Here is an 11,722-nt window from a genome sequence, read left to right on the forward strand (position 1 = left end):
AACAACTTGTCTATAGTTTCTGCACAGGAGATACTTGGTCTTGTTTCAAAACAAAAGGGAATACATATCGGTATCTGTATCTGATATCGGCCAAAATGATTTGAAAAATATCTGCATATCGTCCTAAAACTAAAACTGTGTAAAGTCATGAAAGTAACATACCATACAGCATTTCTTGTTAAATTGCACTTTTATTTTAGAAATACATTTTTATGCATGATTAAAGTGCACATTTTTGGTAAATTTACACAGCCACATTTAAGATTTTAATACAAAAATATGTTTTATTACTCTTTGTTTGTCAATTTTCTCTTTGTCTATCTCTATTTTGCATTCTGACAACTTAATAAAAGGAAAATAAAAAGATGCAGACATCTTCCCACAAGCATAGATGCATTTCAAAGACAATCCAGCCAAACAAACATCAAATAAAAATAATATTCACAAAATACGCAAACAGCACAGGAAAGTCAAGTTTGGTTTAAAAAATGGATGTCAATCAAAGTATTATATTACTGTATATCTGGAAAACAATTCATTTTGCATTTACTGCTCGAAGCAGCCTGTTAACAAACAAAAATATCTTTTCATTTTTCAAAACACAGCAATACATTTATTCCCCATTTAAACAATGCATCTTGCATTACCTTTTCTTAAAATACAACCATTCCCAAAACTCCAAAGACATCTTTACACTGCCAAAACAGTACATAAGCCACATCTAAAGCTATATGCATACCACTCAACTGTGCTTTTCATCTATTTACAGTAGAATTATGTGTGGCTAACCATGTAAAACAGAAATAGCCATTAGAACTTCAAAGCTTAAGTTGGTTCTGATTCTACATTAGGTGAGAACTGCATTTAATACAGCGTTCAGTCCATTAAGATGGTGAAAGATCCAAAGCTGCGAATGAAGTTTCAATCCAACCAGAATTGCAATGATGATTCTTGGTTTCAACGCTGATATCACAATGTGGCTGCAACATCTTAAAACTGTAATTTAATTTCATAAGCATTTTAAAACATTATGTCACTGATTTTTTTTTTTTTTGCTGTAAAGTGTTACCATTTCTAAATTCATCAAGAAGAAATAAAGTGGTGCACATATACTGAAGTTTTACATGTTTAGAACCAACAACTGTTCAGACCTCATTGCACTAAAACGCAAAAGCCTTATCCAACATGTATTATGATCCTCAGTATGCCTTATATGTTTGAATATACAGCATAGGAAGAGCAAGGAAGAAAAGCAACTGAAGAAGAGTGGAATTATTACTCTGCAGGACCAGTAGTGCAAGTTTGTCAAGCGTAAGTGTACAAACTCTTTCCCATGATAAATGTGCTTATCTGTGCATTGAACAGACACCAAACAGGCCTGCACTAGCCGTACATTATCCGTTAATCCTAGAAAGAGGGATTTTACCATAATGAGTAATTGATTACTTCATTTCTGATCAGTGGATGCCAAGCTCAAAAAAATAACAGAAAAGCATGTGACTTGTGTGCTAAATTCCAGATCAGTCCGGTTCATCAATTAATCAAAGAGGAACTGCTTCATTGAAAAGATCTGAAAGGATATTTAGCAACTTTTGATAATTCTGGTCTGGAATATAGCATTACACAAACTGTTTTATAATACTTTTTTTTTTTTTTGGTAATTTTAGCCAACAGAAGAAGAAAATGTGGGTATGGATTGACAGTGAGAGTGTGATAGCAAAGAAAAATTAATTTGTTTGCCATTCAATCTACAATATGTCCTGTATATACCAATAATGTCCTGCAATATATGAAGGCAGAACAGTATTCAAACTCTGTGGCTTCCTGCAGAACTCCAAAACTGGAAAAAAAAAAAAAAAAAGTTAAAGTATGAAAGGTATCAAGATAAATAATAAAAAAAATAAAATCAATAAAATAAAACTGCATTTTCTACTCACATGCACAGCACTTTCACATGTTTGGTCCTTTCTCCCTAGTTGCCTCCTTGTACGCTGTAGCAGTGACAGCATTTATAAAAGTGTCCTTGTCCATCCCTTGCTGCAAAACAATTAAAGGTCAAAACTATAAATGGAGTATAGTGTCCTTTCAAAATGACACATATCACCATCACATTTAACAGTGTGAAAGCTCTCAGAGCCAAATACATGGCGTGGTTTTCCTCTGAATCATTGCTTCATAATCACATGTTCACGTGTTCTGTCTGAGATCCTGAGGTTTGACAATTATTCTGAAGTCAGTCGTAACCAACTGATTGACTGAAATGCAGGAACGGAATGATCAGATGAACTAAATATTCACAATTACATAAGCAGTTTGTAAAAGTCCCGCTGTCAATAGGTTCAAATGATTTAATAAAATGCTGATCACATATTTCACAGTATTTGCTGTAAAAAATCTCTCCAATGGATAGCATTCAAAAGACATTATTGTGGTTGACAATAAAAAAAGTTGCAAAAAACTGTATAGAAGCCTGATTCCGCCATTGACTAATAAAAAAGCTCACAAATCAGTTTTTTTTTCTTAATTTGACTTATAAAGTCAGAATTGCAAGAAATAAACTCAGAAATCAGACTTTTTTTCTCAGAATTACATGATATGAACTCACAATTCTGAGAAAAAAAAATCTGAATTGCATTCAAAAAGTAGTAACTGCGAAATATAAACTCACAACTGCGAAATAAAAACTCTGAGAACAAAGTCAGAACTGCATGAAAAATTGAGAATTGTAAGATATAAATTCGCAAATGCAAGAAAAAAGTCAGAACTGCAAGATAAATTTGCAATTGTAAAGTCTCAATTGCAAGAAAAAAAATCAGAACTGCTTTATTCTTGCAATTCTGCGAAAAAGGAGTCACAGTTGCTAGATATTTGCATTTGCAAAGAAAAAAGTCAGAATTGCAAGATATAAACTAAAATATATATTTTTTTATTTTATATAAAAATCTGAACTGCTTGAAAAAAGTCAGAATTGCAATTGCAAAGAAAAAGTCAAAAGTGCAAAAAGTTCAGAATTGTGAGTTTTATTCTTGCAATTTATAACTTGCAATTGCGAATTTGTATTTCACGATTCTGAGAAAAAAAGTCAGAACTGCATGAAAAATTGAGAATTGTAAGATATAAATTTGCAATTGTGAGAAAAAATAAAAATTGCTAGATATAAATTCACAATTGGAAAGAAAAAGTCATGTTGCGAGATATAAACTCACAATTGCAAGAAAAAGTCTGAATTTTGAGAAAAAAGTCAGAATTGCAAGATAAATTTGCAATTGTGAAGAAAGTCTCAATTGCAAGAAAAAAAGTCAGAATGGTTTTATTCTTGCAACTCTGAGCCACATGCGAGACATTCGCATTTGCAAAGAAAAAAGTCTGAATTGTGAGTTTATATTACAATTCTTTAAAAAAAAGTCTTAAAAAGTCAGGATTGCAAGATATAAACTTGCAATTGTGAAAATTTGCACAAAAAATCTGAATTGCTTGAAAAAAGTCAGAATTGTAAGATTCAAATTTGCGATTGCAAAGAAAAGTCAGAATTGCAAAAAATGTGAGAAAAGAAGTCCCACAATCACGTAGAACAAAAAGTCAGAATTGCAAGATAAATTTGCAATTGTGAAGAAAGTCTCAATTGCAAGAAAAAAAGTCAGAATGGTTTTATTCTTGCAACTCTGAGCCACATGCGAGACATTCGCATTTGCAAAGAAAAAAGTCTGAATTGTGAGTTTATATTACAATTCTTTAAAAAAAAGTCTTAAAAAGTCAGGATTGCAAGATATAAACTTGCAATTGTGAAAATTTGCACAAAAAATCTGAATTGCTTGAAAAAAGTCAGAATTGTAAGATTCAAATTTGCGATTGCAAAGAAAAGTCAGAATTGCAAAAAATGTGAGAAAAGAAGTCCCACAATCACGTAGAACAAAAAGTCAGAATTGCAAGATAAATTTGCAATTGTGAAGAAAGTCTCAATTGCAAGAAAAAAAGTCAGAATGGTTTTATTCTTGCAACTCTGAGCCACATGCGAGACATTCGCATTTGCAAAGAAAAAAGTCTGAATTGTGAGTTTATATTACAATTCTTTAAAAAAAGTCTTAAAAAGTCAGGATTGCAAGATATAAACTTGCAATTGTGAAAATTTGCACAAAAAATCTGAATTGCTTGAAAAAAGTCAGAATTGTAAGATTCAAATTTGCGATTGCAAAGAAAAGTCAGAATTGCAAAAAATGTGAGAAAAGAAGTCCCACAATCACGTAGAACAAAAAGTCAGAATTGCAAGATAAATTTGCAATTGTGAAGAAAGTCTCAATTGCAAGAAAAAAAGTCAGAATGGTTTTATTCTTGCAACTCTGAGCCACAGCTGCGAGACATTCGCATTTGCAAAGAAAAAAGTCTGAATTGTGAGTTTATATTACAATTCTTTAAAAAAAAGTCTTAAAAAGTCAGGATTGCAAGATATAAACTTGCAATTGTGAAAATTTGCACAAAAAATCTGAATTGCTTGAAAAAAGTCAGAATTGTAAGATTCAAATTTGCGATTGCAAAGAAAAGTCAGAATTGCAAAAAATGTGAGAAAAGAAGTCCCACAATCACGTAGAACAAAAAGTCAGAATTGCAAGATAAATTTGCAATTGTGAAGAAAGTCTCAATTGCAAGAAAAAAAGTCAGAATGGTTTTATTCTTGCAACTCTGAGCCACATGCGAGACATTCGCATTTGCAAAGAAAAAAGTCTGAATTGTGAGTTTATATTACAATTCTTTAAAAAAAAGTCTTAAAAAGTCAGGATTGCAAGATATAAACTTGCAATTGTGAAAATTTGCACAAAAAAATCTGAATTGCTTGAAAAAAGTCAGAATTGTAAGATTCAAATTTGCGATTGCAAAGAAAAGTCAGAATTGCAAAAAATGTGAGAAAAGAAGTCCCACAATCACGTAGAACAAAAAGTCAGAATTGCAAGATATAAATTCGCAATTGCAAAGTAACAAAATGACAGAATTGTGAGTTTATATCACAATTCTTAAAAAAAGCCTTTAAAAGTCAGAATTGCAAGATAAAAACTTGCCATTGCGAGAAAAATGTAAAAAATGTTGCAAAAATGTCTGAATTACGAGATATAAATTTGCAATTGTGAAGAAAAAGTCAGAATTGCAAGAAAAAAGTCAGAATTCTGTTTTATTGCAATTCTGAGAAAAAATGTCAATTGCAAGTGAGAAAAGAAGTCCCACAATCACGTAGAACAAAAAGTCAGAATTGCAAGATATAAATTGGCAATTGCAAAGAAAAAAAGACAGAATTGCAAATGTATATTACAATTATTTAAAAAAGTCTTAAAATGTCAGAATTGCAAGATTTAAACTTGCAATTGAGAGAAAAAAGTCAGAATTGCGAGATACAAACTCGCATTTGCAAAAAAAAAGTCAGATTGAGAGTTTATATCACGTAATCTCGAAGGAAAAAAAATATGAGATAAAAAGTCACAATAACCTTTTTTTTTTAAAAAATATATTCAGTGGGGGAAATAGGCTTCCATATAACTTAATGGTGAGTTAAAAACTCACCCACATGTAACAATTTCAAACACTACAAATACTACATTTTTTATTTTCATATGAAGGACCATCATCTTCAACTCAACCTTGCCAAGAACTGCTTGCGGTTCAATCAAACCCATCGCTTCTTCACAATTTCACCATTTAGTTAGGCACATCAACCATAACTCCTTCAACAGCAAGAAACCTTGGAGTTGTAATTGATGATCAGCTGACTTTCCTGCAGATTTGCTTTCTTCAACATCAGAAAGACCAGGCCCTTTCTTTCAGAACATGCTTCACAACTCCTTGTTCAATCTCTTGTTCTGTCTGTGGTATACTGTTTGATTGAATGTGTTTGAATTGTCCTGCAGAGGAGTGTGAGTAGGTGTCGGAGGGTGTTGTTTGAAGGTGTTTGCTCCGCCCACACCCTTCAAACCCAACAGACACAGAGAAAGAACTCGTCCTCCTGGATTCCTCTCTTATCCCACTGAACCTCTTCAAGGGTTGGGTGGAGTACATGTCAGGGCCTGGAAGTGTGTGTGTGTGAAGACAATTCATGCAAGTGAGAGTCTTATTTGATGTGTAAACTGGGATACAGACAGAAAGATGGATCGCAGCCTGGGGATTTTCTTTTACCTCAAAGAAGGAAAAAAAAGTGCCACATGTGTGTGTACACACCCTACCACACCCTGCTTTCTCTGCTTTCTTGGAACCAGATGTTGTTTCCTTTTTATTTGCCCTCCCATCTTCTATCCTTTCAGAACGAGGAACTGTTCATGGAAATATACTTTTGCTCTTCCTCCGAAGTCATTAACAGCCTTTTGTAATTAACCACCCTAAATAAAACGGTTTTTGGGTATGTCGTTTCATAATAATAATGCAGTTCCAATGAAAAAACATGCTTATATTTATAAGATGCATTATGTAATGAATCTCAGTTGCCAAATACTGTTATTTAATTGAACTGTGAGTTTTATTCTTGCAATTTATACCTTGCAATTGCGAGTTTGTATCTCACAATTCTGAGGGAAAAAAAGTATATTTTTGTCATTTCTCAAAAATTAAGAATGGTAAGATATAATTCGCAATTGTGAGAAAGTAAAAATTGCAAGATATAAATTCACAATTGCAAAGTACTCATCAGAAAAGTCAGAATTGCGAGACAGAATTACAATAAATTCGCAATTGTGAAGAAAAATTCAGTTAATTGCGAGTTTATATTACAGTTCTTCAAAAAAAAGTCTAAAAAGTCAGAATTGCGAGAATAAAGTCACAATTGTGTGCATTATGCCAAATACTGTTATTTAATTGAACAGGCGAATGTTGCAAATCTGCCAAAAATAGGTTTGAGTACCAAAATAAATATTTTCAAAAATATCTCTTTATGATAACTTTACAAATAAAACAAATACTACCATGACCATAAGTTTGAGGCATGACAGTCTTACCTTTTTCAGCACGCTCTTGATGTCTTTGTGTTCCCACATACTGTAGAGAAGAAATGCAGCATCTTTTCTGGCTGTGTCAAAACTCCTTCAAGAAATAGAGATTCTCAGCAGGGTGTCTGCTAATACACATCTGTCTTACATTGGTGATTAGCGCAAATCCTGTCATTGAAATAGTAATTTGTTGGTTTCTATCCCACTAAAACTTCAACTATAAGCTTGCTAATGTTTGCCAATGGAGAGCAGCGTTATTTCTGGCAGGTCACGTTAGTCAAGCTCGCATCAGCTGATCGACGTTTACATAGAGGAATACAACGCCAATCATAATCCCCTTTATAAGGTTTTATCAATCATTATTTAGTAGCTATCACTTTGCTCAGGAGCACCCCTTTGCTGCTACACTCCTCCAGTAAGGGGCAAGCTGTGCTTCTTAGCTGCTTATAAAGAAGAACACCCCTTCGCTGCTATGCTCCTACAGTAAGAGGCAAGCTGCTCTTCTTAGCTGCTTATAAAGAAGAGCACGCCTTCGCTGATACACTCCTCCAGTAAGGGGCAAGCTGCTCTTCTTAGCTGCTTATAAAGAAGAGCACGCCTTCGCTGATACACTCCTCCAGTAAGAGGCAAGCTGCTCTTCTTAGCTGCTTATAAAGAAGAGCACGCCTTCGCTGATACGCTCCTCCAGTAAGGGGCAAGCTGCTCTTCTTAGCTGCTTATAAAGAAGAGCACGCCTTCGCTGATACACTCCTCCAGTAAGGGGCAAGCTGCTCTTCTTAGCTGCTTATAAAGAAGAACACCCCTTCGCTGCTATGCTCCTACAGTAAGAGGCAAGCTGCTCTTCTTAGCTGGTTATAAAGAAGAGCACCCCTTCGCTGATACGCTCCTCCAGTAAGGGGCAAGCTGCTCTTCTTAGCTGCTTATAAAGAAGAGCACCCCTTCGCTGATACACTCCTCCAGTAAGAGGCAAGCTGTGCTTCTTAGCTGCTTATAAAGAAGAACACCCCATCGCTGCTATGCTCCTACAGTAAGAGGCAAGCTGCTCTTCTTAGCTGCATATAAAGAAGAGCACCCCTTTGCTGCTACGCTTCTCCAGTAAGGGGCAAGCTGCTCTTCTTAGCTGCTTATAAAGAAGAGCACCCCTTCGCTGCTACATTCCTCCAGTTAAGGGGCAAGCTGATCTTCTTAGCTGCTTATAAAGAAGAACACCCCTTCGCTGCTATGCTCCTACAGTAAAAGGCAAGCTGCTCTTCTTAGCTGCTTATAAAGAAGAGCACCCCTTCGCTGATATGCTCCTCCAGTAAGGGGCAAGCTGCTCTTCTTAGCTGCTTATAAAGAAGACCACCCCTTTGCTGCTATGCTCCTACAGTAAGGGGCAAGCTGCTCTTCTTAGCTGCTTATAAAGAAGAGCACCCCTTCGCTGATATGCTCCTACCAGGGTTTCTGCAGATATGAACAAGTGCAATTTAAGACTTTTTAAGACCTTTTTAATACCACCTTATATGAAATTTAAGACCGAAACCTGTAATGGAAATAGATATTATATTACATGCATATATGTAATATTTAATGTGTTTAATGTAAAAAGTAAACGCAATTTCATGGCTGTCATAAATTAAATTTATTACTACGATATACAGTGAACTTTTCATATCAGCAGATACTATTCCACACAAAATATCCCCATAAAAGTACCACTAGAAATATCTGATGTAAAAAAAAAATTAGCTTTTACATCGTAAATCTGCATATTTGACTTACCTTTATAAAGGCCTTTTTTTTACTTTTGAAATGTATGCATTACCTTTGAAATTTATTTTATGAATTTATCAATAAATTCTAAATGGCTGTTAGCAGTGAGATTACATAATTTACACTGCAAAATTAAAAGTGAGATTAATGTTTTAAATACATTTATTGATTTATAAATATATACATTAGAAATGTTGGGTGTGGAGGCATACTTTTAAACACACTAAACTACCAGCAGGTGGCGGTAAGTCACTTCATGAGCGAGTTATTTCAACTGTTTCGAGCAAAACGCTGAATCATAGCAGAATGTTGCTAGGAGAATGCTTCTGCTAATGTTGCATATTGTCTAATATGTAAGTAACTACTTGACTAACTACTTTTTTATTGAGCTAAAATTAATGTAACATTTGTAATTGTGAGAATTTTTAGCAAAAAGCTCACTTGGTATATTACTGAACTATATCATGTTATAAATAAACTATACATTTTAAATTTTTACCTCAGTGTGTTTCTTTAGAGTGCTGTTACATTCATTTGTTTTAAAGTATGTCACAAATAGACCAGAAATACACTATCCATTATCAATTTCTGTTTACGTTTAATGTATTAAAATATGAATCTTTCTTGCCTTTGGATGCTTCACTAGTTGTTTTTGTCACTTCAGTTTTAATCAGGCGGTTTGTTCGGTCGGGCAAGTAAAAAAAAAAAAAACATTTTAAAAGTATCTCGAATGCTGGCGGTCAGCTAGCTCGACCTATAATTATTATTATTATTGATAACATTATATACAGAAAAAGGTAGTTTGACCTGTATTCTGCTACTGTGATTTTGAAGACGCAGTAACTTCCACAGAGGGAGAAAAAAAATCTAGTTGTTAGCAACTGGCCTTAGCCAAGCCCTATATTCAGTTTTTTTCAAGCCAAGTATCGCTAAACCTGCACTTCCCCATAGCTAAAAAGTTAAATCCATTTTACTTCTGCGGTACAATCCGAGAGAGACTCGCGGCAATAACAGAAAGCTGATTGGCTATTGCATGCTGGTCTCATTTGTAGTTTAAATACAGCAAATTATATTTGGAATAGTGAAATAAAGAACTACAACACCACGGAAACAACAAAAAGAGAATTTAAATGAGCATTAGAGGTAGCGTTACATGGACATCGGAAAAATAAGACCTGTGTAAAATTATTTAAGACCTAGAACAGCGAATTTAAGACTTTTTAAGGCCTAAAATTTAGATTTTTAAATTTTAGACTTTTTAAGACTTTTTAAGACCCCGCGGAAACCCTGTCCTACAGTAAGGGGCAAGCTGCTCTTCTTAGCTGCTTATAAAGAAGAGCACCCCTTTGCTGCTACGCTCCTCCAGTAAGGGGCAAGCTGCTCTTCTTAGCTGCTTATAAAGAAGAGCACCCCTTTGCTGCTATGCTCCTACAGTAAGGGGCAAGCTGCTCTTCTTAGCTGCTTATAAAGAAGAGCACCCCTTTGCTGCTACGCTTCTCCAGTAAGGGGCAAGCTGCTCTTCTTAGCTGCTTATAAAGAAGACCACCCCTTTGCTGCTACGCTTCTCCAGTAAGGGGCAAGCTGCTCTTCTTAGCTGCTTATAAAGAAGAACACACCAACGCTGCTATGCTCCTACAGTAAGAGGCAAGCTGCTCTTCTTAGCTGCTTATAAAGAAGAGCACCCCTTTGCTGCTATGCTTCTCCAGTAAGGGGCAAGCTGCTCTTCTTAGCTGTTTATAAAGAAGAGCACCCCTTTGCTGCTACGCTTCTCCAGTAAGGGGCAAGCTGCTCTTCTTAGCTGCTTATAAAGAAGAGCACCCCTTTGCTGCTACGCTTCTCCAGTAAGGGGCAAGCTGCTCTTCTTAGCTGCTTATAAAGAAGAACACCCCTTCACTGCTATGCTCCTACAGTAAGAGGCAAGCTGCTCTTCTTAGCTGCTTATAAAGAAGAGCACCCCTTCGCTGATACACTCCTCCAGTAAGGGGCAAGCTACTCTTTTTAGCTGCTTATAAAGAAGAGCACCCCTTTGCTGCTATGCTCCTACAGTAAGGGGCAAGCTGCTCTTCTTAGCTGCTTATAAAGAAGAACACCCCTCCGCTGCTACATTCCTCCAGTTAAGGGGCAAGCTGCTCTTCTTAGCTGCTAATAAAGAAGAGCACACCTTCGCTGCTACGCTCCTCCAGTAAGCGGCAAGCTGCTCTTCTTAGCTGCTTATAGAGAAGAGCAACTCTTCGCTGATACACTCCTCTAGTAAGGGGCAAGCTGCTCTTCTTAGCTGCTTATAAAGAACTCCCCTTTGTCGCTATTCTCCTCCAGTAAGGGGGAAGCTGCTGTTCTTAGCTGCTTATAAAGAACACCTCTTTGCTGATACGCTCCTCCAGAAAGGGGCAAGCTGCTCTTCTTAGCTGCTTATAAAAAAGAGCACCCCTTCGCTGCTATGCTCCTCCAGTAAGGGGCAAGCTGCTCTTCTTAGCTGCTTATGAAGAAGAGCACCCCTTTGCTGCTACACTCCTCCAGTTAAGGGGCAAGCTGCTCTTCTTAGCTGCTAATAAAGAAGAGCACCCTTTGCTGCACTCTCATTCTGTAAGCATTTAGCATATGGTTTGTTTTGGGGTGGGGGTATTTATGCTCTCCTTGCTCTTATCCATGCTAGGCTGCATGGATGGGCAGGGAGTGTTTGCCCAGAACAGAAGCCCAACCTAAATGTATGCTTATTGTAAGTTATTTGACGATAGTGGTCCTGACAGAAATTCCATAGTTTCACTTTTACACATGCATTTTGCTTACACGTTTGAGCTCAGCTTGCTCAGCGAGTCGATGAGTTTCTCATTGATCAGCTTCTTTCCAAAGTCAGGCTCTGCCAGCATAAGCGTGTGCATCACACGGCACGCTGTGGCAATGCTGTTGTCAGATTCAACCATCTTCGGCGTCACAGATGAGAGAACAGATTGGATGCTGGGAAGAACTTCCTTGGCTGTGGATAAAAGAAAATCATGGGAAACATTGGGGAT

At 36.1% G+C, this 11,722-nt stretch overlaps 1 protein-coding gene across 1 annotated transcript in view; it reads right to left on the reverse strand.

Annotated features, from left to right (window-relative positions):
* Positions 1–171: 171 nt before the first annotated feature.
* The window catches only part of pkp1a (plakophilin 1a), a 49,084-nt gene continuing 37,533 nt past the window's right edge, over positions 172–11,722 (reverse strand). The window contains exons 11-14 of the mRNA XM_073823321.1: positions 11,499–11,685; positions 6,969–7,053; positions 1,938–2,037; positions 172–1,840 (exon numbers count right to left, since the gene is read on the reverse strand). Of these exons, the coding sequence (XP_073679422.1) occupies positions 1,951–2,037; positions 6,969–7,053; positions 11,499–11,685 (359 nt within the window). The 3' untranslated portion in view covers positions 172–1,840; positions 1,938–1,950. The remainder of the gene's footprint in view (positions 1,841–1,937; positions 2,038–6,968; positions 7,054–11,498; positions 11,686–11,722) is intronic.

This window comes from Garra rufa, chromosome 18 (assembly GCF_049309525.1).
Source record: "Garra rufa chromosome 18, GarRuf1.0, whole genome shotgun sequence".
In the NCBI taxonomy this organism is placed as follows: Eukaryota; Metazoa; Chordata; class Actinopteri; order Cypriniformes; family Cyprinidae; genus Garra; species Garra rufa.